General features: G+C 38.3%; 1 protein-coding gene and 1 long non-coding RNA gene across 5 annotated transcripts in view; both read right to left on the bottom strand.

Moving 5' to 3' along the window:
* Nucleotides 1-27,238, bottom strand: part of gnaz (guanine nucleotide binding protein (G protein), alpha z polypeptide) — a 59,290-nt gene that overhangs the window by 6,587 nt on the left and 25,465 nt on the right. The window contains exons 1-2 of one of the 2 annotated variants that reach the window (XM_065290452.2): nucleotides 10,404-10,569; nucleotides 8,500-9,748 (exon numbers count right to left, since the gene is read on the bottom strand). In XM_065290452.2, the coding sequence (XP_065146524.1) occupies nucleotides 8,500-9,222 (723 nt within the window). In that variant the 5' untranslated portion in view covers nucleotides 9,223-9,748; nucleotides 10,404-10,569. Of the gene's footprint in view, nucleotides 1-8,499; nucleotides 9,749-10,403; nucleotides 10,570-27,238 lie in introns of those variants that run through there. The other variant, XM_065290451.2, reaches the window with a different exon arrangement.
* LOC135779654 (uncharacterized) lies at nucleotides 21,360-26,509 on the bottom strand. 3 transcript variants are annotated; one of them, XR_012337682.1, is made up of 7 exons: nucleotides 25,729-26,509; nucleotides 25,089-25,280; nucleotides 24,469-24,545; nucleotides 24,066-24,153; nucleotides 23,846-23,960; nucleotides 21,864-21,902; nucleotides 21,360-21,769 (listed from the first exon to the last, which is right to left on the bottom strand). It is a non-coding gene; the product is annotated as an uncharacterized lncRNA (long non-coding RNA). The 3 variants fall into 3 exon arrangements; XR_010544842.2 differs by lacking the exon at nucleotides 25,729-26,509 and adding an exon at nucleotides 25,491-25,639 and having other exon boundaries at nucleotides 25,093-25,280; XR_010544841.2 differs by lacking the exon at nucleotides 25,729-26,509 and adding an exon at nucleotides 25,491-25,638.

Below are 27,238 nucleotides of genomic sequence, written 5' to 3'. Positions count from 1 at the left end.
CTGGGCTGCTGTTTGAAAGGTTATACCAAACATCATCTTGCTTTAAGCAAATCACAAGATCTTCTACTGTATGAGAGAGTGAGTCCCATTCACTTGCCTCAAAAGATACAGAACCTTTAACTATTCAACAACAATTGGTTCCTTGTGCTGGAAAAAGGCTCTTTAGACTATGAAAGGTGAGAAAAAATTGGTTTTGTTAAGAACCTTGGACTGAATGATTCATTGGGGAACCAAAAATGGTTCTCCTATGGCAGGGGTGTGAAACTCAATTTCATCCTGGGCCACATCAGCATTACAATTGCTCTAAAAGGTCTGGTTGTATTTATAAGACTATATAAATGTATCGACTCTTTTATTACACAATTTCTTGGTTATCCTTCATTGTGCAGGTAATAAAATGAGAGGAATTGTCAGATTTCAATAAAGAGTTTTACATGCATTTATCAGACACAGATACTTGTTTTATCTTAATGGGCCCTATCTTGCACCCAGCGCAATTGACTTTGTCAGTGACGCATGTATCATTCGTATTTGCACCGGCGCACGGCGGGTTTTTCCCTCCACAGATGCACGTCGGCAAACTAGGGAATGAACTTGCGCTGCCTGGGCGGTTCAGCGCAAAAAAGGAGGCTTGTTCCGGCGCAAACCATCCCTGATGCTATTTTGCAGTTTCAAAAAACAATTGCGCCACTGACCAGAAAAAACTAGTCTAAAGTCAGTGGCGCGTTGCGCGTTGTTCATTATGCTATTTTAAGGGCGCATGCTTGACCAGGTGTAATCCGTCATAATAATAATAATAATAGCAACCCGCCATGGAACTTGCGCACTTGCGTTTAAAGGGAATGTTGGATGACGTTCTGATTGGTTTATTTGACGTTACGCCCAAACCACACCTATGAATAATGAACCTACTTCAGACCAACCCCTTATTGATTTACGCCTGGCGCAAGAGTTATTTCCCCCGCCAGGAAAATAGCAACAGCGCCCAAGATCCGCCCACAAAGTCACTTGCGCTTTGCGCTTCGCACTTGCATTTCAGATCGTTAAAATAGGGCCCAATGTTTCTTAAGTTGACACAACTTGCCATTTCTGAATTCTTGTTCATTCAACTTAAAAAAGTTTTACTGTTTCGACTACACACATTTTTTTTATTTACTCAAGAAATGTTTTCCTTCATCCAAATAAAAACCTTTTGGGTAATAGTTCACACCTATGACAACTTATAAACAACTTGCTCTTTTCTATTTCTATGAAAACTTGGCACAAAGTAAATTTTTTGTTTGTTTGTTTGTTGAAGTCTATTAAATGTATTTTTTAGTCCAGTATTTTTATTTATTTAAAAACATTGGTTGGTTGTGTGAATTTTAGAGGAATGTTACATTTTATTATTTTCTAAAACTATTTTATTACATTATTTCTGAATGTTCTGTAAAATATTGCTATAGAAAACACTGTTCACTTATTAAGTTTAGATGTAGATTTAGTTTTATTTAAAGTCAGCATTCTGGTGATCAGTGTTTGTTTTAGTTGGACTCCTGGCTATTTCTCTGGCTGCTACACTTAAAACACGTTTACTGTGGTAAAAAAGCCAATAATGTAATAATCACAGTGGTGGTTAGTATCTGATGCTTAAGATCATCATTTAATGAACTGATTTATTCATTTTGATCTACAAAAACTATATTTTTCTGTTAATGATGTGATACTACAGTAGGAGATCCAGCACTCTCATAGCAATTTATATCATTCTGACAGATTTTAAGATAATTTGCACATAAAAGAGGAACCATTGTGCCATTTAGACACACAAACATTAAAAATCAAGGTATTTAATTTTTAACAATAGTGACAAAGAAAATAGTAATGTTGGGAGTCCTGGATGTGATTTTTTTATTTAATGAACATCAATACAGGACGTTTAGTAGACGTTGGAAAAAAGACGTCTGGCGTCACAGTATGCACCCTTAGGGGACCAAAATTGGACAAGCAAAAGATGTTGTTCGGATGTTACTTTGCGCAGTAGGTACCTTTCCACAATTTCATAAAAACCATTGGGACCTTCAAATTTGCTTAATGTGACACTTAACACAGCATAAATACAGGGCTATTAAACAATCAAATTCCCTATAATTAACTTTATTAATAAAGCATACTATGTAAATGCAAACAGACGTTGCCATTACAGGTCGTCTTGTATTGAACTGAAAAACCCTGTGTGAAAATATAACAGAGACCTTTTAATCTTTTTAAAAATAAAAGGTGCTATAAAGTTTCATTTCAGTCTTTATCTCTAAAGAACCTGTTTCACTACAAATAACCTTTTTGTACATTAGAAAGCTTCTCTGTATTTTTCTAAAACCACACAGCCAAAGAGTGTATCTCGGAAATATGATTACTTGGGGGGAAATTACTCATATAAACACGAATAAAAATTCATCCATGACACTTCTGGCCGGCGGTCAGATTTTGCGTGGCGGTGATTTGCACTAAGGCCTAAGTGTGTACTCATATATAAGAGGTGCTTTCACAGTCCTCAATAAATGTTCTCCGCCTTGAATTGGGCTTTCCAAAATCAGGTCACACCATTAGCCAAACATCTCTGCGGAGCTCAGCGCGTCCATTAAGCAATCAGGCAGCCCAGGGGAGCGGGTGGACGTGTTGTGTTGAAGCTCAGTGTATTTCTAACTACATCTGAATCAAGTGTCGGAGTGTTAGGAGAAGTGAGAGAGAAACCAAGAAGAAAAGTGGGAAGGAAGCGGCAGGAGGCTGTACCCCCGCTGGCCTCTCTCTGTGTGAGCCATACACAGACCTTCATTAGACTTAAATATTAATAAGACGCTTCTGCGGTGCATTAATGTTTTGTTTCCTGTAAATAAGAATTGTCGGATCGAGACGTCTCGCTCTAAAAAATCTTTTTCATTGGAGCTTAGTGGAAAAGACTTGTGTCTAGTCACCTAATTGGACCGCGGCAGCAAAGAGAAATAAAGTAAATTTACACGCATATTACGCTTCATGCTCTTTATTCTTGCCCAGCTTCCACTTCCTTTTGTTCAATATAAAAACATTACACAGAGATAATTTGTATTAAACAGCAACTATGGTCCGATTCACGATTTTACATTTCCTTTGGTGTGCACGTGTGAATTAGTACATGTTAACGATATGCAAAAGATACAAACCCCAAGGTAAACGATGACGCAAGATATCGTCTCCAACGTAAATCTCTTTTCTTGTACTCCAACAAACACACGGATTGTAGGTACAGTAACAGTTTACTTCCTGGAATTGGTGATGTAGACAAGACCGACATAATTCCTCCCGCTTTGATTCAAAGCCTATAGGTCAACTCCTGTTAGCATTGCATTATAAGCGAATCTTTCAAACATGGTAAGGAGTGTCACATTTACGGCTGATCGGAATGTACAGGTTGTGTTAAATAACGTTTTTTTAAATCATAAACTATGCAAACACATTGTTTTATACTGTACAGGGTTCCCACATTTTAGTTGACTTCAAATTCAAGGACCTTTCAAGGACTTTCCAGGTCCAATACCCTGAAATTCAAGGACTAAATGTGGGGACACGTTTCAAGTGAGAGCAAGTTACATCGTGTTACATTTTAAGATACATTGTTACAGTTCCCTTTGGAGGGAACTCATGCTGTATCACTGCGGTGACACTTTGGGCACGCCTCCAGGTGCGTCTGAATGTGTATATTAAATTCAACCAATGGTGAAGCTTAACGACAAAGACAGGGTGACGCGGGAGCCAGGAAGTATATCGCTATCTGAAATACAGTATTGCCAAAGACGGCATTTCAGGGACGCAGGAAGTATGGCAAGGGAGACGCAGCGTCTCGTTCCCTTCTACATACACAACCCGAGACGTTTTCACGTGTCAAACACAACTATGCAAAAAGGCATTTTGGTATGAATCAACATTCGCACTCCGAAGATATAAGCACTTAAAGCGAACAGTTTAGCACGTGTGCTTTAAAAGTCTCGAATTTTTATGATATTATCCTACACTACACAGGGAATAATATGGATTTTCTTAATGCACCTTGAATATAAATCAAATAAGTCAATGTAACAAAGTACTTGTTGATCTTTATATAAAGAAGGATATTTTAGCCAAACATGTGGCTAATATGGCTCACTTCAAACCATCATTGACTCCAGGAAGGCTAAACCTCCTGGGTTGCTATGGATTTCTTTATTGACATCTCAGTTCATCAGTAATTGGAAGACTTGAGTTTATTTGTCTAGCTCCCTTAACATCACAAAAACACAGTAACAGTAATAACTGTATTACTATATTTAAGAACTAAATGTGTACATGTGACTTGCCTGTACAAAACTAACCTCAACTGGTAGAGAATTGTGTTAGCGGTTCGAAACACACATACTGATAAAACAGTACACATTTTAATGGATGGTAAGATGCTTTGGATAAAAAGCAAAATGCATACTGTAAATATATAAATGTATTGTTCTAAAAGGTATTACATTTAATACATATAATGTTAAAGCCCAGCGTTATTGCAAAACTGGATGCTGGCTTCAATAAAGAATGCAGATGTTGCTCAATAGCCGATACTTTACCTTCCCACGTCTTACGTAAGATTGTAAAACTTTGTCAAAGTCAAACTGATCCTTGCATATTGCCCAAGTATCCTCCAGTGACCCAGATCTTAAGACTCTCCTCAACTCCACCCTGCCAACTGGCACCGGAGCTGCATTGCTTCGACCATCTATTGCGCAATGCAGCGCTAGCCTCACGCTATCCACAACCACACGTTCCCCCGACGCTTGCAAAAGCGCACATCCAACATCTCTCTTCCAGCGCCATGTAAACCCCCTCTCGCGGTCACAGCTCATTGTCAACAGCCCGGGATTAGGAGCATATGACTGCTCTGTTGCTCGGAAACAGTTGCCATGGAAACCCTATTTTTTTTAAAGGGAGGGTTGGGTAAAAAAAGGAACGTGGAAAGATGTTCAAGGGGGAAAAGAAAAGAACATGCCGTGCGACGAAAAACTGACAATTGTTGCTTGAGGTCCCCAGCAGAATTCATTAATTGCAAATGGCATGTGAAAGTTACATCTGTGGCGACGCATTACTGAAAAGCTTTTGCAGCAGATGTGCGAGAATATGGTTTCTGTGGGATTACAGCAGGGAAGATATTTCTTAAATCTGTTTTGCTTTTATTAGGTATAAAAATACTTAAAGGTGCTCTTGGCAATATCAGTTGGTCTCCATGCAATGCTTTGTTAGCTTTAGCTCAAGACGTCAGGCATTACAGGAAATCATCAGGTGGGATTTAAAGCTGTAACTAAAACGTTTCCTGGAAATCTGGTCAACCACAACCTATTAAATATCACTCCACTTAAAGCCGAATGTAACTGCTTTTTGCAAAGCTCGAGACAGCTAAACACACAGTTTATTCATTATTCGCAGAAGGTTTTGAGTCGTTGCAGGATAACCTTGGTTGGGAACATCTTACATGCATGTTTCATGTCGCCCGGGATGTCACACACATTTGTTTCAGTTATACAGTTTTTGGAGATTAAACCAAATGATCTGCATGTGTTTATTGGACTGATTAAATTTAGACATGTCACAAGATGAAAGGCAAATACTTCATGTTCAGTAATCATGCAACTTGGTTATAAAAATATAAGCATGCTTTTGTGAAGATGCAATAAATATAACTGTAGACTTCTGCATCTAACTGCATTTTTATAATGGATAGAAAAATCTTGTATGCAGACACATTACTGCATCACTAGTGATATAATTATCTTGTAGTAGATAATTTAGTCCCTTAAAACTCATATTTGAGCATCAAAATATGAAAATGTTTGTACTATGACAATCACTTCTTATTAAAATAGCCTGAATGTAACTACACCCTTTCCTCATTTAGTATAACCGGATATGTAAATATGTGAATACATTTTTTAGCAACTGAAGTGTCTTGAAATGTGCAACTTTGTTCGATGCGATGATGTATTTCCATTGAAACAGGAAGTTGGGGCGGGACAGATTGAGTGACCCTTTCCACTTTTAAAATAGCCAATAGCATTTACTTTAACTCACAGCCTGGAATCTGATAAGAAGTGCAGAATGATGTCATAAAAAATAGTTAAAGATCGCATTCTTTTTGATCCCATTTTTTTAACCCTAGTTAGTGTGTAATATCTATAATAGCAAAACTAATACCTGTTAAATGATAAAGGTCAAAGTTAAAGGCTCTCTAAGCGAATCTGCGAGACGTTAGTTATTGTTGACGTTTGAAACTGTTTTCAAACAGACGGAGCGTAGCTAACTCCTCCCCCTCCCCCTCCCTTCCGTGCTTTCATGAACGCGCCCAACCCCCACCCCCAAATCCTTTTTGTCGTTTATTGGCTGGAATACTTTGTTTTGTTTTGTGATGCTAGGTTTGGCCACTTGTTGATATTGCCGTTTGTGATGCCTGGGCTGTCTACAGAGATCGCGTTTTTTACAGTTTGATCAGCGGACAGGCAGCAAGCAGATAGTGAGGAGATGTTTCCGGTATGTAAAAAAAAATGTTTTATGGTCTAAAACGCTTCAATTCGCTTAGAGCGCCTTTAACTGCCAGGCGATATATTTTCTTTAAGAGAAATCTCCTTTCAAAGCCTTAAGCGAATGGTCGGTTTGTACTACAGCCTCACTTCCTGCTTTAATGACGTCACTAGAACAGTTTTTTGACTAAACTCCGCCCACAGGAATACGTCAGTCGCCAGCTAAGCTAACGGCAAGCTAGGCTGCTATCGAATCACGACACACTAAACAAACTACACAATCAGAACTCGATACGTATTTCTGAAGGAGGGACTTCATAGAACAAGGAAGACATCAGCCGTTTTGAGGACAGTGAAAACAGCGCTATACAGATACGTAAATTGTGTGAAAAATACTGTTTTTTTACACGTGAAACTTGAACATGTTATATTGCGCGCTGTATACACAATGAAAGCTTCAAAAACACAAAGAACAGGACTTTTAATGTGTTTTAGCAAAAGTAAAGGACTGTATGTTTTAAATGCTATGAATCTCCTATGTACATTCTGTTAATGTTTTGCAGCACACTAATTTACAGATAACCTTAAGATTAACATAACTAAAGCCAAAACTTTCATAGTTTCATTGGCAATATTCATAAGATTAATTTCCATTGACAACATTTTTCAGTGAATTGTTGCTCTACATCTTTGATGATGTTCATCTCTGCCCCTTTCAGACTTTCTCAAGACCATGGAGCATTGCTTAAAATCTTTTGCTGCCACTCTGATCATTCAGAGCTTGTACTGATCCCCGTTGTATTATGATGGATGCCAAAAAAGAAATGCACCAGGATGGCTGTCATTTTAGAAATTCTGATCAGTATTGGCATGACCAGAGCAGATTGGCAGCAAGCGCTGGTGTTTTCGGGCCAGGTCTGAGAATGTTTATTGGGTAATCTAATTCAGAGGCTCACCGCAGACCCTGATTTTTTAGTTTAAACACACTCAGCATATGTTTACAAAGCACGCAAGGCCCCGTGCAGTCCATTTTTCCATGATGGTCAAGGAAAATCAAAACAGCAAGATCTGGTAAGGTACATGTAGCAAAACTTTAACTTGTTCCCTTGGTTTCTGCACTTCCTCTTTGACTTTCAACTTTCTTTTCTTTTTTAAACTTTCTATCTTTCTAGCCCCCATCACATCAGCGATTTTCCCCAGTGTTAAATCTGATAATTCCCACGGGTACGCCCTGACACCTTGAACTGTGAACTCAATTATCACTCTTGTACCTTCTCCCCCCACAAGACGTGCAGAACGCTTTTATTTTTAACTCCCTAACGCTAATTGATATTCCAGGCTAATGCACTACTTTCAAAGTTCTTGTTGTGAGGTTCGCCTAAGCATACACAGGTAGTCTTTGAACTCACTGGCAAGCAATTAGCCTCACCACATGGAGAGGAGGTATGCAGCTTGACGTACATTTAGGAAAGTTAACTCGCTTAAGTCTTGCCACAAACACATCTTTAATTACTGTCGGATGCAAACAAACTCTAGTTTACTAAGGTAAATATCATCTCTTTAAATTCACAGGTACCCTGGTGAAAAGACCAGTTTACACCTGCCTGTGCTTCTGTAGCTCAGTTGGTAGAGCCCGCCAACTATTGGCTTCAAAACCTGTGAGTGACGTTGTGGACACTACATGCATAATTTGTACAGTCTATGGTTAAAACACAACACAAGCGAGAGACTTTACCATTGGTAGGTCTACAAATGTAGCTTCAATGTGTGTGTTACAGGAAATGTGGTTAGCAGAATGATAAACGCAGTTAGTTTGCCACCACTGTGCCACTGACAGGATGAATTTACTATAGAGATATATGCAGACCAGGTCAGATAACATGGAGTTCATCTGTCCCTGCTTGCGTTATCTGGTTGCACCAAAGGCCAGAAGACATAATTGAGCTATCCTTACCGTCTGGTTGTCTTCATAAAGCTTGAGGTCATAACCACTGAGCTCCACACAGAATATAATGGCTGTCACACCCTCAAAACAGTGGATCCATTTCTTTCTCTCCGACCGCTGGCCACCCACGTCCACCATTTTAAAGGTGAGCTCCTTGAAGGTGAATTTGTTCTCGACAATTCCAGTGGTCATGTCACGTGAGCGCAGAATGTCCTCGACGGTTGGGATGTACTCTGGCGCAGAAATACGGTCCAGGTCATTTAGATAATAGGCCGTGTTGTCCTCAAGGTGATACTCGTTGGAGCGACAGAAGCATTCTTGTACCCCTGGGTCGGCCCACAGACGTTTCATCACCCCTAGAAGCTCTGGCGTAATCTCACCCTTGCTTTCGGCAGGCCCGGTGAGGGCGAAGAGCTGAACCGCATCATATGCCCGATCTGGGTTGTGAAAGTCGATCTTCAAGGTGGCGAGGGCTCGGATGATGCGGGTGAGTGAGTCGATGGCATTGTAGAGGATAAGGGGCTTATACTCCTTGCAGGCTTCCAGATTGAAACCTCCACTGTGAATGATCTTCATCTGCTTCACAATGGTGCTTTTACCGGAGTTGCTGGTGCCGAGCAGCAGGAGTTTGATCTCGCGTCGCTGCCGTTGGCTTTCTGAACGTAGGTGACGATCTATGCGCCGTGAGCGCCTGGCGGCTTCCTTCTCCTCTGAACTTTGCCGACACCCCATGTTTGAATGAACCGGAGTTGGTAATCCCAGGAAGTGGGAAAAGTGGATGGTAAAGTATGCAAGGTTATGTTTATAGAGCTGATGTTAAAGGAAGCTTTTATTTGTCAGATTTGATTTAGACTATTTGCATAGTCCGAGTCTATTTTTTTGGAATTTTGAGGCTAATACTTTGATGTGCAATGCTACCAAGACATGATGGGAGACCCACTCAAGCCCTCGCTTAAGGCTGCGGTTGCCTTCGTGATCCCAAAGGCTTGAGGCTCATATCAGCATATATACGCAATGAATTTTAATGGACTGGGAGAGAAAGTCGAAACCGTAAAATTCCTTCGCTCTCTTCCCTCATGGTGTCCAGTGTGCTTCACTGTTTATCTCTGACTGATTCATCTGTATCACCTTTGGTTTTCTTCATTCACTTTCTCTCCAGTGCAATGTCAGGCCTTGGTTGTCGTTGACTTCTCTGGGTTTCTGTAGTCTAGATCCTCCTGCTTGCATAAACCAGCGAGGCGGCTAAAGGCCCACGTTCCTGCGGGTAAAAACAAAGCAAACATTAGCTATCATCAATCAGAATTCATCAAAAAGAATGCATGTCTCCTCCAGAAAAGTCAAAACCATCACACAATTAACCATTTACCACCTATCTGCTAAAAAGTCCAGCTTTGAACGGCACTGGAATCTATGCTGGTCCAAAATGGATGCTGCTGGTTTGGCGACAGCTGGTGAGATAGCACAGCCGTGCAAAACGTTTAATGAAGCTGGATGATCAAAGTCATCAATAAAAAGCCATAGCATCCTATGGAGACCAGCATCCAAAATGATTTGCAAAATAATCTGTGACCAGATAAACGCTTAAAAAAAACGATTCCACGTATGATGAATCTATACAGATACAAAAAAAAATTAATCTGCATACAATCTTTCAACAAACAAAAGCACTGCAACACATGCAAAACAAACCACTTAACGATTCACACATGTGCAAACTTATCGCAATCTTACCATACACCAGTACTTCATGCGTGCAAGTAAAATCAAACAAGCACTGCCATATACTTTGCACTACACACTTCTGCTTTCTCACTAGGGCAAACACACACGCCTCACACACACGCCTCACACACACGCCTCACAAACACTTAAGCAACCGCAGAGAACCTCAGATCATTGTTTGAGCATCTAACCTTCTCCATCGTAAACCTGTCCCACCACGTGCTCCCTTGACACCCACATCTCTCTGCGACCATAGATTTGGGTGATCCCGCACAAACGTTTGCTCTTAAATAGACACACACTTTCATGCATACACACACACACACACACACACACACACACACATACATGAGCAGAGACAGACAGGGTGTGAAACGGAAAGAGATGTGAGATCAATGTCCTTCCCTAAAGTGAGAGGTGCCGCCCATTTTACTGAGCCTCCAACCACCGAGCTAACTGATATCATGGTGGACAGTTTATTTACTGTCATAGTGGAAAATAACTGGCTCAGACCAGCAGGTGTTTCTCTTCAGCTTATACAAATGAAAAAAACTTGGTAATAGTTGTGTATTATTACTAATGGTTTTCCCAAAATAAAGGAATTCTTCACTGGAAAAGAAACTTATTCTCTTATTATTCATTCACACTAATGCCAATTCAGACACATGCAAGTATGACTTTCTTTAGCTAAAATGCTTTCATGTTATTTATCTTATATATAGGGGCCAAAAAAAAACAGAAAGCACATCCATCCATTATTAAACTATTTTAAATGAAAAACAATACGTGAGTGAAAAACATGAATATTTCAGCTTACTTTGAGCAAAATTGAGAACAGATGCTTCTCGTGCTTTTCATGACTAGTTGTCATATATGCTTTTAAAATCATGGGGTTTGCAAGAACCAATGAGATTTAAAGTTATCAACCTGCTGCCATGTTTAAAAGTATTGCTCGGATCTAATAATATTGTATAAGGGGGCGTGTACGCCAAATCGATTAAACGCGACTGGTGGACGCCAACTAGCGCTTGCTGGCGTTTCTTGAACTAAGTGCTTTGGTTGGTATGATACTTTTGTTTTGTTTAACAAGTCGTACGATGCGCCTGTTGGTTGTTCTGCTATTTGTCCCGCCCCTCCTCCACTGTGATTGGATGGCTGAGTGAAAGAGTGCGTTTACATGCACAGTCTTATGCCGATTATGCTTAATAAACTGATAACATGTGGGGTCATGTAAACGCGTAAAACTGTTTTCTTTAATCGGGGAAAGCTCATAAACGGCGTAAACACAAACCGATCGGCACAGGTAGTTTTTTGCTCATTACGCCAATTTCGCGTGGCATGTAAACAAACACCTTAACCGGCTTTCTCACGGTTTTGTCCATGTGCGCATGTCTCCGAGTATGAAAGATAAATGTCACACGCGGAAGTAAGCGCATAAAAGTCTCCGCTCGACAAAAGCAGTTGGCAGAGAAACTGTTAAAATAGAAGCTCATGTTACATTTACAGGTTCTGCACACACAAGAAGAGATACAACAGTACAGCTTAAGACAGATATGCCGTTGACTTTTTGAACGACTATTGTGTACTATAGGTGGTGACGTCACTGCCTGCGAGAAAACTGATAAGTCTTCAAGTCCCATGTAAACGCATTTGTCTGCATAGCCGGCTTATTGATTTGCATGTAAACGCATGAAAACAGTTTTCTGTAATAAGCAGATTTTTGATAGTTATCCGCTTATTCTGTGCATGTAAACGTACTCACTGACAAGCTGGGCGATTCACCCAAAGTTGAAAATTGTTCAACTCTAGGCGCTCATCGCTGAACACAGAAAAAAGCAGAGAGCCGGTGGAGTTTTTTTGAAAAGCGTGGTGCTTCTATTGTAAACAATTAAATACATACATTGCCCGCAGTCGAAAATGCCTTGTTGTACACACCCCCTATTGTGGCATTCACACCAGATGCGGAAGAGGTGGCAAGCACGAGTGATTCACATGTTAAGTCAATACAAAGATGCAAATAGGCACCCTGTGTCGCATTCCGCGTGAGTTGAGGGTTGCTGCGGGAAACACATGAGTTGAAAAATCTGAACTTTGGCGGATATTCGTGTTGCGTTAACCAATCAGGAGCTTGCTCGAATTTCCGCATAATGTCTCGAATGACTAGAATTTTACGCACGAATGAAGCGAGTAAACTCAAAGTGTTAAGCGTCCAACTACGAATGAAAACAGCGTGATTTTGCTGCCTTTACCGCGGCTGGTGTGAACGCACATTAGGAGTATGCTAATTCTTAGTGTTCGTTTTTTAGCCATTTGATTTATATGTGATATTTGCTGCCTATAGACTCTTTTACAGTTGGTAAACAATGTGACGTATTTGTGTGGGCGGGGCTTAGCTGGAGGCAGAAAGATTCCCCTCAACGCTTTAACAGACGGTAGCTAGCGAGTTTTCTTAGCTTTAACCATAGCTGTCTTCGTTTTTTTTTGTCTGGCAGTGGAAGCAGGTATCCGATAAAACTTCAAATTGCCTGTTCTCCGTTGATTCTGGCAACCACAACACAACAAGACGACATTTTAAAAGCTCCCTGTGTAGCTGACCCTGTGTTGGTTTGTATTAGCCGCCTCCAGTAAGTTTTCCGTTTGTTTTGCCTCCAGCTAGCGCTGTGACGTCCGCGCAAAAGGGGTCTATAAACCACACACAATACCCTAGCAGCATATCAATGCACTAACAAGCATCCAAAACACCTTTATAACCATGTAGCAATGACAACCTACTTTAAAGCAACCACACAAGAACAATATTAGATCATAGTCTGTAAAAAAAGATGGATGACGCAACATCGCTTCCTTTCATTGTAATGAATTGAAGCTAAAAATGTCTGTCCATGGCCGCTACCATGTTACATAAAAAGATCAGGTTGGAGCCAGGCATGTGCAGAAGTAATCGTCCGTGTAGCCAAAGGCATGAAACTTCCGCCCAAATGCTTGCGTGCCCAATTCAACCACGCCAATCATAACAACACGCCCCGTTTCTATAGCTTTTTCAAATTACTAGCTAAAATGAAACTTATAACAAAAATTAACAATTGAACATAAATCTGCCTGGTAACACAAATATTTTTATTTATTTAGAGCCGAATCCCGTTCGTTTGCATGGAGAGGGTGGGGTTTATGACTTGTACTGCAGCCAGCCACCAGGGGGCGATCAAAGAGCCAGCGACTTCACTTTTCAAGATGTATGAGGGCACAACGGTATTAGATTCTATAACCTACAATAGAATATATGCTTTAGTTAAACTTCAAAGTTTAACCGGCAGGCTATTTTTGCACATGCTAATACCTTGTAAGACGTTGTTCTTCAGTCTGACCATATCTGAGTCTGTCATATCATCCATTTTATTCAAAGCACGGCAAACTCTGATTTGGTTGCTAAAACTATTCAGAATGAAATACGCCCCCTTCAAGTCCAGCGGATGAGCTATAAAGGTGATCTGTTAGAACAGAAGTGCGAGCCTGGGGACAGCATAACAAATGGATGCTCTTTGTAACAGATGTATGCGATTGGCAGTGTAACAAATGTGAAATCACGCCATGGCCTAGTTTTAGCTGAGAGATTACATTTCCTAGACTTATCGCACAGAGAGAGAGAGAGACTATCTTCAAGATCCGCCACTGACATTTTCCTGCTCTTAGAAAGATTATTACTGAAAAACGTGCGGCAGCCTTTGACAGACAATAGTCAAAAGTGAAATGATACCTGGTGGGAGTGCATTTGTGTATTTTCCTGTTACAATTTCAAAACATTTAAAAAATCATGCCCAACCAAATCTGTGCGTTATGCAGATTGCTAGAACGATGTTAGGGAGTTCTGAGTCATTGCTATGTAGTTTCTATTGTCTTTTAGGTGGCTGCAAGGTAGAAGCTTATGCGTAAGTCAAGAAACTCACAGAAAGCTCTTTATTTAGGACACATATTGTTATTATTGTTATATTAACAATAATAACTAGTTTAGCACAAAGCAAAGCACAGTTTTTGTATGCCCATGAATATTCAATGTAGGCGTGAGCTCATTTCTTGCAGTTCAGCATTACGGTCAACTGTGATGCTTGTAAAGTTAATACCATTTAAGTAAATTACTTTGGAAATGAATAGTGATGATTCTGCAACATTTTATGGCATTCAAAGCTCTCGGATGACAGCTGGAAACATTGAAAAATGCTGAATGCACCAGAATGAACTTTAGTTTACCACATCCACAACATGAACCTTCTCAGATCATCTGACACGATCTACATTAACACTGTTGTTTGTTCGCTTTTGTTAAGTTTATGGAAAAAACGTAACCAAGACACTGAGTCTGACAAGGGCACACCCAAAAATTAAAATTACATCTTAAAATCAAAATTTCAGTCCCTCACACAATATTACAGTTTGACTTCAAAAGACTTGAAATGTCATATGCATGTAAGTTGCATGGATCACTTTTTTGATGCCTTTTAAATGTTATGAAGCTGAAAAGCTTTAGTCTCCAAACAGTTTAGATGTCATAAGAAAGGGTCAGATTTTTTTATTCTAGGTGAACCATTCTTTTAAAACAGAACATTGAATAAAACAGTGATAGTGGATGGAGGTTTTTCTCACGAGCATTTAGGTAATGTGACCCCTCGGCTCCCTCTCGCCCCCAGATATCAGCTGCTGTCAGAACCCTACATACTTCCTGTTTGTAATGCACCCACAATTATGATGATTTTCTATGCACATAGGAGAGAGTCTCGTTTCAGTTGGAATAAATAGCTGATTTGTTTAGTATTATTGCTTGCTCTTGCACAACAGCAATATAAATTACCCATCACTACCTATTTTACTTCTGTAATCCAACATAGGGAAACAAGGATATTTAAAGAGGAAAAACAGAAAATATTACATTTTGAAGAAAACTGGCAAACACAAATATTTCTTTTAGAAATTTCGTGAACCAATGAAACACGCAGAATACTTCCAGCAATGTCTATAAAGCAATGACAATGGGTTAAAGTTTTTTTTTTTTACATAATACCATTATTGTCTACGTGTAAACAAACAAGCAGCAAATTTATGAAAACGGTGATGTCATGCAAATTTGTTTTTGCTCATCCATGTGAATTTGGATCATTTTAACAACGTTGTCGCCTGTAAACAAAACTACTCAAGGATGCAAAGTAAAAACCTGTCAGGCATTAGTGCATTGTTTTCGTGTAAACGTTAACGTACCCTTACTTTTTTATATTTAAAGGGGACATATCACGAAAATCTGACTTTTTCCATGTTTAAGTGCTGTATAATTGGGTCTCCAATGCTTCTATCAACCTAGAAAATGTGAAAAAGGTCAACCCAGTAACTTAGTTTTGGTAAACCATTCTCTGCAAGCATGTGAAAAAATAGGTCATAGAAATTTGGCTCCCCTTATGATGTCAGAAGGGGATAATACCACCCCTTAATCTGCACTATCCAACCACAGCACTGCCTTTAGTAGAGCGATCAGCTCATTTGCATTTTAAAGGACACACCCAAAACGGCACATTTTTGCTCACACCTACAAGTGTCAATTTTGACATGATATAATAAATTATCTAGATGATAATCTGAGCTAGAACTTCACGTCCTCTGGGGACACCAAAGATTTATTTTACATCTTAAAAAAGTCTTGTGAAATGTCCACCAGCAACCATATCACCCTGTAGCTCCTGGTTGCCCACTAAAGCTAAGTTGGGTTGAGCCTGCTATTACTTAGATGGGAGACGTCTTTGAAAAACCAAGTTGCTGCTGGTAGTGGTGTTAGTGAGACCTGCAGGGGGGGCTCACCCTGTGGTCTGTGTGGGTCCTAACACCCCATGTGGACGCACTGTCCATAAAGCACTGTCCTTCGGATGAGACGTTAAACTGAGGTCCTGACTCTCTATGGTTGTAAAAAATCCCAAGATGTTTGTTGAAAAAGAGCCAAATTTGCCCATCAGCCTACTCGTATACTAATTCTATAGTCTCCTGGTGTATGGTGGGCGTTCTGGTGCAATATGGCTGCTGTCGCATCATCCAGGTGGATGCTTCACATTGGTGGTGGTATCCGCTTTTATATGTTAATGTAACAAACTATTCTATTAACTATTAATCATTCTTACCAGCTGTATATTTTCAAACCGTGAGGAAAATCCAATCTTTGAATTTTATTTCATCATAAGCCGTTTTGATAAAGGTGATTGTGACATCTCACATGATGCTTTGACTTACATATAAACATCAATTCCACTTTCAAGAAAATACAGAGATATTTATTGTGTATCCCAAAATGTATCACCCAGCCTTCATCAAACTGTGTGTTACGTGGGACTACCCATTTATTAAACCAGAGGGAGAAGCATTTAGCAAACCTGACTGTCATTACTTTATAAAACCTTTTCGTAACAGCAGCAGCAGCTTTAAAATTACTCGCTTCGCTTTTAAACTACTATTTTGATTTCAAGCTAATATTACTAGCACAGCAGCAAGTCTGTAAAAAGTTACATGAACGTGGAAAAAAAAGACTGCTGGCATTTCTAATGTGCCACCAACAAACACTACTGAGACTGCAGGACATTAATGGGATGGATGCTGGGGGATTCTGACAGTGTTCAGCTGTGGATAAACCCAGCCAGCACAGACATTTCTTTCATTATACTGACAACTCTTCCATAGAGTTGGTACACTTTGATGACCCACTACTTTTATCTAAACAATAGTGGCCCAAATGCTCCTTTTTTTGTGGGAACTATTAGATATAGTATATCAATTATTGATGGGCAGTTATGGCCTAATGGTTAGATAGTTGGGTAAGTAACCAGAGTGTTGTCAGGTTGAGTCTCACAGCCAGTTGATTGCAACTGTGGTGCCCTTGAGTAAGGCACCACAATGCTCCCCGGGCACTGCACATAGACGGTAAAAAAATATGGACATGGTGTGAAGATCGTTTTTGAAGCTTAAAGTAGGCGTTGCCTGCCGTCGCCATCTTGGCCGCGTGTCACAGCGGATCACTCGTGGATAACTGAAAATGGGTAAAGAGGCGGGGCATATGTCAAGCTGAGGTGGTTGGTTGATGAAACCACGTCTGCCTAGCTAATTACTGGATGGGTCAAATGTAGAGGTCACATTCTAATACATTGGTCAATATGCCACTTTCACTATGAATTTAAAAGATACCCAACCATAAAATACATTAACAGTAATTGATAATATATTTATTGACGTTAAGAATATTATGAATGATTTTATGTTTAACTGTGTCACATTCTTTATGTAAAACCATATTACTGCATGATTTTCCAGCATTACCAAACAATTAAAAACCCACAGCTTACACTAGTTTGACCTTCTGAGGATCTTGAATGTTCAATCCTCAATAAAAACAATTTAAACCCTTATTTTGTATTGTTTTTGTACCAGAAACAGTGCCAGAAACGGTTTAATACAAATATGAAACTTTCACTCTCCATAAAAGGTACAACAGCTGTCACTGGAGTGGTACCATTTCAAAAAGTACACTATTGTACATACAGGGTAAATATTAGTACCTCAAAGGTACATATTTGTACTTAAATGGTACATATTAGGATCTTTTTATAGGGTTTCATCCTAGTGACAGCTTTGTTATGAGTGTAGAAACTTCAGACCTGTTAGAAGAATCCATTTCGAGAAACACAAAGGTCATTTTTCCATTGAGTTGGTCACCCATGTGACCCTGGCCATTACTGTGCACTCCCGTTCCCTAGAACAAACCCAGCTTTGTGTAATAAATAGATTGTTATGTAACACGCGATGGCAACTCTGTCTTATTGATGATTGTTTATGTTATGCAAGCCTGCATACCAGTTGTAAAGCTGGGTACAACATTGCCCCACCTCATTTAGGTCACATACATCTCACAGTGCATGAAACTAATATCAGAATAATATAAGGGTCAGTGAAAAAATGGTTTGGCAATATGAAAAATTTAAAAATATTAAAAAAAACTTGTTTTAAAAGCACGCATCAGGTTTATGTCAATGCACATAGTGTATTTATGTTAATTTTATGCAATAAAAAATTACATTTGCACAATTTTTATGAAAGGTAAGACTGAATGGACCTGAAAATGTCAAATGGTGTAACCTGCAAATGCGCCAAAGAATGAGAAACATTAAATATTTTATCCACCTTGATGGCTTGTAAGCGTAATCATAAAACAATCTTTTTAAAATATCATTTTATTAGTCATTTCTAAATGTACATCTTAATGCGTTTTTGTCATATTTGTCCTGACATATGCAGAAAACAGCTCTGTTTTCTAAATAATCCTTGACAAATGATGTAAAAATGTGTAAAAAAATCATATTACACTAAACTAGATGATTATATTTTATTTCACATTTTTTATGAATATATTTATATTTTTATTTAAAAAATACTAGTTACACCAAATGACACAGACTGGTTACACCACATTGACATTATTCCAATTATCCCCCAAATATTCTTTCAAAATGAAATAAAACCAGAAATTTTAGACTTGGTCGTCAAAAAAGAGAATGTATGCAAGTAATCTGCAAATTTATAATTTAATTGAATAGGTCAATGAAATTTGGCTCCCGTTGTGATGTCAGAAGGGGAAAATACCACCCCTTAATCTGCACTATCCAACCACAGCACTGTCTTTAGTAGAGTGATCAGCTCATTTGCATTTTAAAGGACACACCCCAAAACGGCACATTTTTGCTCACACCTATCAGGGCTCAACATAAAGGACTGCCCGGTGGCCCGGGGCAAGCGTGAAAGACGTGCGGGCCAGTAAAAGGTATTGCCCAATCGGACTTTTTTGTTGAACAGACACAAAATAATTGACGTCATGTCATTGACCCATAAATGTGTCATTAAACGCATAATATTTCTATTGTATGATAATTATTTGGAATCCTTAGGTGCATCTTATTTCCTTTACAGTGCAATATAAACTCATCCAACCAGAGAAATATGCACGTCACATAGGATTAATCCAAGAACATGTACTCAAATCAGGATTAAAGAGTAATATTGTTTGGTAATGACACAAGCGAGAACCAATAGTGTTACTGAAACCTGACTCTCTGCTTCAATGAAAGAAATATACAAAATATAGTTACAAAATATATTTTGCATAAAAAACTGGGTTTCTATACTGTGAGTCGGCAAGCAGAGCATTGTGTTAGCAATGCAAAGGTCATGGGTTGATACCGATGGTGACTTTGGATAAAAAAAGGCTATTTCTTGTAATTATCACTCAATGGCAATGATTAACTATTATACAAATCTTTTTTGTATTGCATTCATGAGGATCCATTTCTACACTATGTAAACTACATTTGTTCACACAAACCATCATCATCACACACGTATAAATATTTTCTTTCCCTGTGCAAAGTAAAATTACCCAAAGATCAAAAGTTCAATCCTGTCATCCGTCTTAAAGAGCGATGACGTCAGTCTCTGCCCTCCACCCTTATCACCCACGTTTAAGCGTTCTGGCACATTATAAAGGGAGGGTTCCTTTCTATATATCCCGGCTGTATTTCCCCCAATCCTCCCCCATTGAGTCATGCCCCAGTTACAGACACTAATCAATTACAGTGCAGTATCATTTCAGAGCCATTATCCAGACACCGTATATCCCAGATCAAAGATGCGGGCTCATAAATCTCAACACATCTAATCTCCTCTTCGATTAATGAAGCATCATGGAAGCCACAGTAATGTAAACTGTGAATCCTGGGATTTATAAGAGCGAGCGAACTGGATAAACATTCCTGAGGCCAAAACAAGTGCTGATATTTCATTCGCTGTGGTGGTCAGCGTTATACGTGCGGGATGACGTTACAGTACGCCAGCCTAATACGCTGAGACATGTGTAGGTTAAATTTCTCTAATATGTGATGTGACACTAGCATTCGTGGCCACCACATCAACACCATCGATGGACTAACTGGGGTGATAATTTTTAATAAAGCTGTTAATCCAATATTCACTTATCAAGTGTGTCAGAACTGGAAGAGCTGCATTGACCTTATGTGAGGAGTCTTGGGTTACTGTGTCAATGGGCAACACAACAGATGTGGACTCTGATCACACTGACAACAGTGAACAATCATGCAATTCACTGAATAATGTTCAAATCTGATACCACTTCCTATAAACTGTCCTCATGGTCATGGCATCAAGAACAATAGTTGTTTCAGGAGATGGATAACACATGGGAATTTGCAATTGTCCCAAACCACTGTAACAATCGGTTTCATATGCCAATGGGGTGAATTTTTTGCAGTACTTTGAATTATGTGTTGATTTATTTCCTCATCTCTGGATTGGAGACATGGGGTTTCAATTTGGCTCAAGCTACAGTCCTCAGAGTCACATTGTGGCGTCAGAGAGTTTGATGGGACACACATGACATTTATTTTTTTGGTGAATTCCAGCACAGGGCGTCCAGAGCATCACAGGAGACCGGATACTGTAGTCTTAAAAGAAGATTTTATTAACAGGTAATGGAGATTAAATGGAGTAGAAATGGAGACTTTAATGTACTGTGGCTCTATACACTCAGGCTAACAATAAAATTATGCAGACATACACTGTAAAAAGTTTATTGTCAAATTAACAGTAACTTACTGGCAACAATTATCCAGTAGTTCCTGTATTTCAAACAACAGTAAAATTACTGTAGAAAGAATGACAGTAGTTTAAAGGATACTGCAAAATGAAGTACAGTATTATACTGTTTTTTGTAAGATCCAACATACAGCATTTTACTGTTATACTGGAAATGTTACTGTTATTTATTTTACAGTATAAAATATATACTACTGTATTTTCCAATTTTACTGTTATTTATTTTACAGTGTAAAATATATACTACTGTATTTTTTCAATTTTACTGTTATTTATTTTACAGTGTAAAATATATACTACTGTATTTTTTAAGATTAAATTAAATACTGTTATTTTATTGGTTGATGTTAAATATAAAGACAACAACTATATCTTTAAAAGCAGACAATTTATTGTGCAGTTTTAACTGTATATTTGTAACAATATTAACCAAAATAACAAAAAAATGATTAGATTTTAAACAAAAAGTAAAGAAAAAAATAACAAAATCAGTCAGCAATCAATGTATCCAATTGTTGCCATAGTGTAGTTACCCTAAATGAGAAAACCACATCATACAATACAGTGAAAAGCATAATTACAATACAGTTTTTTGTAGGTAGTATGGGTGGTGGTGGCAGGATGAAGGTGTAGGTCAGTAGTAGGCAACGTCGGTCCTGGAGTGCCGAAATCCTGCAGATTTCATTTCCAACCCTGATAAAACCTCGCCTACCTGTAGTTTTCTGGTGACTCTTCAGATCTAGTTGTTCAGGTGTGTTTGTTTAGAGCTGGAGCAAAACTCTGCAGGACAACGGCACTCCAGGACCGACATTTCCTACACCTGGTGTAGGTGGTGGGGGCGTCATATACAGCAGGGGCGACAGCACTTGTGATAATCCTGTAACAAATGATAAAACAAATTAATAATAAGTCAAAAAATTAACTAATCATCTAAAATGCTTGTTTTTAGCAATAATGTACTTTGAGCTCACCAGTTATAATCTAGAACATGGCCAAGTCTCGAGATCCACCTTGAGAGAACAGAGAAAATATTACGGAGAATGTTACAATAACATTACTGAAAGCTTAAATAACCCAGTCGCAGTGCTGGTTGGTGACTTCTTTTTCAAGGGTGCACGATGCAAAGCTTGTCACAACATGTATTTAGCGCGTCATGTAAACTTATGTGTATCACGCATCATGTCAAAATGCGTGTCTGCTGCAGATGCTTCAAAGGGGTTTATTATAAACGATCTCGCTAAATCTCATGTGTAATCAGAGTTTAGTGTTAAGTTAGTGTCTTGCGAGTATTTTGTGAAAGTGAGTGTCATAAAATCATAAACCCTTCTGACGCTTTTACAGCAGGCACGTATTTTCACATAAGGCAAGATGCACATGGTTAACATGACACAACGAACGCATACTTTGACATGATGAGCAACACACATTACACTCTGAACACATATTTTGAATTTGCACCACTTAGGAGAGAAGTCACCAGCCACCACTGCGAAGTAGAATTACATTTTGAATAAATAATATTTAATAGACCACAGGTAGACTATTAAATATTTTTGCACGATTTTACACATTTCAGTGACTAAAACATGACACAAATATTACCCATAAATAGGGGTGTGCCGGTTTCAGAATTGGTGATGTCGGTTATGACATGAGTCAAATGTGACGGTTCGTAACATAACTGTCGGTGGGGTGTGTTTTGCTCGTTTAAATGCTCGTGGATTGACGGGAAAGTGTCATTTTACCATAAAATCATGAATGTTATGCCAAGTGTGTTTCAAACAGTAATAATGTTGAACAATTTAACAGAAAGCAATGAAATATTTAAAAAACACACTATTGCAAGAAGACTGCGCTGTCACTCTCTGCCCAGCATAAATTAATCCTCTATCTATCATCTATCTTAATAATCTTTAGAGGAACAAATTTGTGCCATGGGCTTTTTATGTCTGTAATTGTGTCTATATATATCTGTCAGTACAGAACAGCACAAAAACAATGTGGATTTAAAGCGTATTGAAGAGGTTTTGCTCATAAATGCAGGTAAAAGAAAGTAATGTGAACTTCAGATTGTTATTAAACTGCACACTATGCGCTGCAAACGCAACCGGTGTAAAAGCACAATGGCCACGCGCAGCAAACGCTCTCAACAGACGCGCTGCACAGTGCTCACCCGGCGTTTGAATAAACTAGACACTGATTAGCTACTTGCTCTACGTTTCTTTAAAATTAACAGCAAGCAGTGAATGTGCGTTCAGGAGAGTTAGTAGGTTAGCATGGGAGGATTTGAACTTGAAAAGCGGAGTGTACTGACGGAAGAGATGATTTGAAAGGTGAGACTTTGTTTAATATGTTAAATCTCAAAAGTAACCGAAAAGTAACCTGGTTTGTCCTGTATGTCAGCGCGTTGTCAGTGTTGCTCCGCTCTGTATTTTCACTGCGTGAGAACATGAGGGGGCGTGTAACACAGACTGTTAACAATTGTTTTTAATTAGTATTTTAAAATTCTTTGATAAAAAATGTTTTTAAAAATATTTTAATAACACGGTTTTGCCGGTTATAGAGTTCTAATGACGGTGTTCAACTATAACCGTCGGTCTCACGGTTATACGTATAATGACCGTCACACCCCTACCCATAAATAATAACTGGTGTATGAAATAAATAAATGTGTTAACTATAATAATTATTATCAATAAACACAAAACTAATTCCGTATAGACCATTCCAAACTTAAGACGTTAAATGAACAAATTTACACAAAACTATATACGAACCAATTACCACTAAGTAAGGTTTGTTATGGCAAAACAATTTATAGAAATACGTTGTTTGTACAATTTTAGAAGTGTTATAGACTTTCTTTTGTAGTCACCAAAAATGTTTAACGTTTAGTGTGCAATGATGGGTTTGGACATGCTACACTGAAGGAGACAAAAAAGAGATACAGTACCTCTGTTACCTCCACTTTCAGGATATTGACACCATCCATTCTGATGCTGGCTCCTCACATCAAGGTGGTTTAAAGTGCCATGAAAAATTGTTGTTGGTGTTAGCTTTGCTGAATCCTGTGAAAATAACATGTACTGAGTAACTAAAAATACAAGTTAAAGAGATGAGTAATAAATTGCATCAAAATCTAACCTCTATTGTTAGCCAAACTCAAAACTTACATTTTCCAGACAAAAGGTAAACTTGCTGTATTCTCAAGATGAAGAAATAAAATGAGCAGTGCAGGGTTTTTCTCCATATCAGAAACACCTGTGTAAACATAAAAATAAAACACAAGTTATTGCCACACTGATTAAAATATACTGTACTAAGTATGGGAGCTGTAAGAGATTAATACACACTCATTAAATACACTCAGCAAGTAGTTGCTTACCTATAAATATTAAAATAATTATTAGATAAATTTCATCCTTGTTAATGTGCTCCCAACTGATGTGCTGTTCCAGTTCTGTGCATTTTTCAAGTGTATAGGCAGTTCCTGACCAAACGCTTGACCAGTCCAGTACAGTAAAGTAAAGTAAAGTAATTGTTCAACATTTCAAATTGGGTATAAAAAAATTATACCTTTTTGAGCCAGTATGTCCTGTCTTCAGATTTAGATGAAGGTCCTTCCCAAACCACATCTTGATGTCATAAAGAATCTTAAACACATAACATTTCAACAGAATGATTCAGGGCACTTGCACAGTTATACCTGAAAATGAATAGATTTTGTTCTAACTCAGATGATCACATGATATTGTCATAACAACATAATAATAAGTAAGATATTGTTTCTGTCTTAATAGATTGATTGCAGGCTTTGCCTGATGCTAAATGCATGGTAAAAAAAAATTTATTAACAGATAATTGAACCACGTAAAAAAATAATAATAATTGAACCACGTGACTTCTCCCGATCATCCGGGACATATGACCATCATGTAATGGCAGCGTATACAAAACAGGGATACAAAGGAAAACGTTGATCATTGGATTAATCCATATCATGTCCTAGAACACAATTTCAGATCTCATGTCAGCAGAACACTAATACATTTTCACATAAATATTCGCAGATATTACTTAAATCCACAATACATCTTTGTGTATGGATAGTCCTATTATTAGCAGATGAACAAAAGTTATGTGACTGAAAAGAGTAAGGCTTTTATGAAACTACACAATAATAAGTTAGTACTCACCCACTGTTTAAAAAAGCACTGCTGGTCTCAATCCAAGTGAGCACACAAACACACCGCCACGCAAGCACAGGATCTCTTCAGTGCGATGTCCGCTGAAGTGATGATATCCCCGCGATAGACGAAAGGACCAGCATGCAGGCGTAAAACTACCGTAGAAAATTTGTCGTGGACTGTAGCCCAGATTTACATACACTAATAAAGAAGATAAAACATTGTTAAATCTATTATACGTCTTTTCAATACTTCTAGCTGCCATAATGTTCAGTCAAGTTCACGTTCAGTCATTAATGTATTATTTTAAACCTATTCCACAGATATCCATTAAACAACGTATTCTGGCACAACATAATTCAAGTTTATAACGTTATTTATTTAACACATTAATTTCTTTCTCTTACTTACCTCAGCAAAGTCTCTGTCAACACAACACGATAAGCTCAGACTCGCCCTGACCGTTAATTTGAAAATGCCCTGCGCGGGGTTTTACAGAGTGAACGTGCTTTATTTTGCACACTGGCAGACAATCATTGTGTAGTTGCAGAAGTTGTTTGCTGTTATGACAGAAATTAAGTAAAATTTAGCCGAAAGAACCCTTTAGTGCCAATAAAGTCTCATACCAGATATTGCATATAGCACTTACCAGATAATGATGAAGTGAGTGAAGACAAACACGACGACACAATATCTCGTATAATAGCTCGCTGTCATTTTGTGGTCACAAAATTAATATTAGCATATACGTATTAATATTCACCCAGCAGATATTAATAAAGAAATACGCGCTAGATGAGCAGAACAGATACGACGACACACACGCGTTCTCCCACTCCCCCTACTGACAGAACTGAGGAGCACATCACGTGACCGACTCGCGCCTGAACCCTCCGCATTTGTTTAATCAAATTCTAAAATTAGCGCTTTTTTAACTAATCGACTGCTATTTGAAGATTATACATATATATATTATCGCCTAAACTAATCTTAAAAATACATTTTGTGACCCAGAGGCAACAATATTAAGAACTGATGGTATGTCTATTGAATTGGCTGGTGATTTCATTAAAGCCTCAGAAAAGGCACCTGATTTATGTTAAAGGAACACACCGAGCATCTGATGTGAAAACAGACATTAAACCAAATATCTCACAAAAAAATTAAGCATTTAAGATATAAATAGACGTTTGTCATTGTGTTTTGCAGTTGGTTGGTAATACTGTATTCAGAGTAATATTTCCCATAATGCATTGGAAAACTACAGTAGCCTACTGTACAAAGCTTATGCAGTAAAAAACTGTTGAAAATACATTAAAATACTGTGGAAACAACAAATCTATAGTAACAAACTGTAAACAACTTATACAGTAAGAAACTGTCGAGAAAAACAGTAAAAAACTGTGAAAACAACGAAAATTATTTACAGTGTACTGTAGGTTAGATGAAAACTTTGTTGTGGCATCACAAAAGTATGATCTGTTTTACTTGCTGTGCCTTCTTGCAGTGGCAGAAATAAAAGGGGCAATGGAGTTTTCTTCAAATATCTGTGCCATTAAATGAGCTATTTAACTGGTATCTAGGTAGCAAGATTAAAACATGTCGACAGTCGAAGAGCATGCTTGATTGTATTTACTCAACAAAACAAAACATCTGTAGAAAATGAATACCTTTGGCACTAAAGCAGGCTTTGCTGCATTTCCAGCCTGATTTTATAGGAATTCGTAACTATTTTACAAGGTGGCAAATTCGAATGAATTTGTACAATGTACAAAGATGATTATAAGAATAAAAGAAAGCCCCACCCGTAAACCCAACACCAGTGGGACGAAAACAAATCGTACAACAATGTACAAATCAGATCGTATGAGTTTATATGAATTAGCTGGCCCTTAAAATAGTCACAAATGCCATGAGACTGTGTAGGCATTTCTACTAAATACATACAGAAAGTCAACTTCACAATTAGTACTAATTTCAACTAATTTATATAAAAAAATCTTTTAGTGGTATGATATTGAGATTCCATTCACATGTGGTCATCTTGTGAATACAATTATTTTGAAGCGTCCATAACACGGGCTGGAGTATATATAGAGTAGTATAACATTCTTCATATCTCTGAAGAGTCTTTAGTTTTATCAGATTTATAAAATAAA

The sequence above is a fragment of the Paramisgurnus dabryanus genome, chromosome 10 (genome assembly GCF_030506205.2).
Source record: "Paramisgurnus dabryanus chromosome 10, PD_genome_1.1, whole genome shotgun sequence".
Taxonomy (NCBI): Eukaryota; Metazoa; Chordata; class Actinopteri; order Cypriniformes; family Cobitidae; genus Paramisgurnus; species Paramisgurnus dabryanus.
The sequence above is the reverse complement of the archived record's forward strand: the minus strand, read 5'-3'. Positions and strand labels throughout refer to the sequence as shown.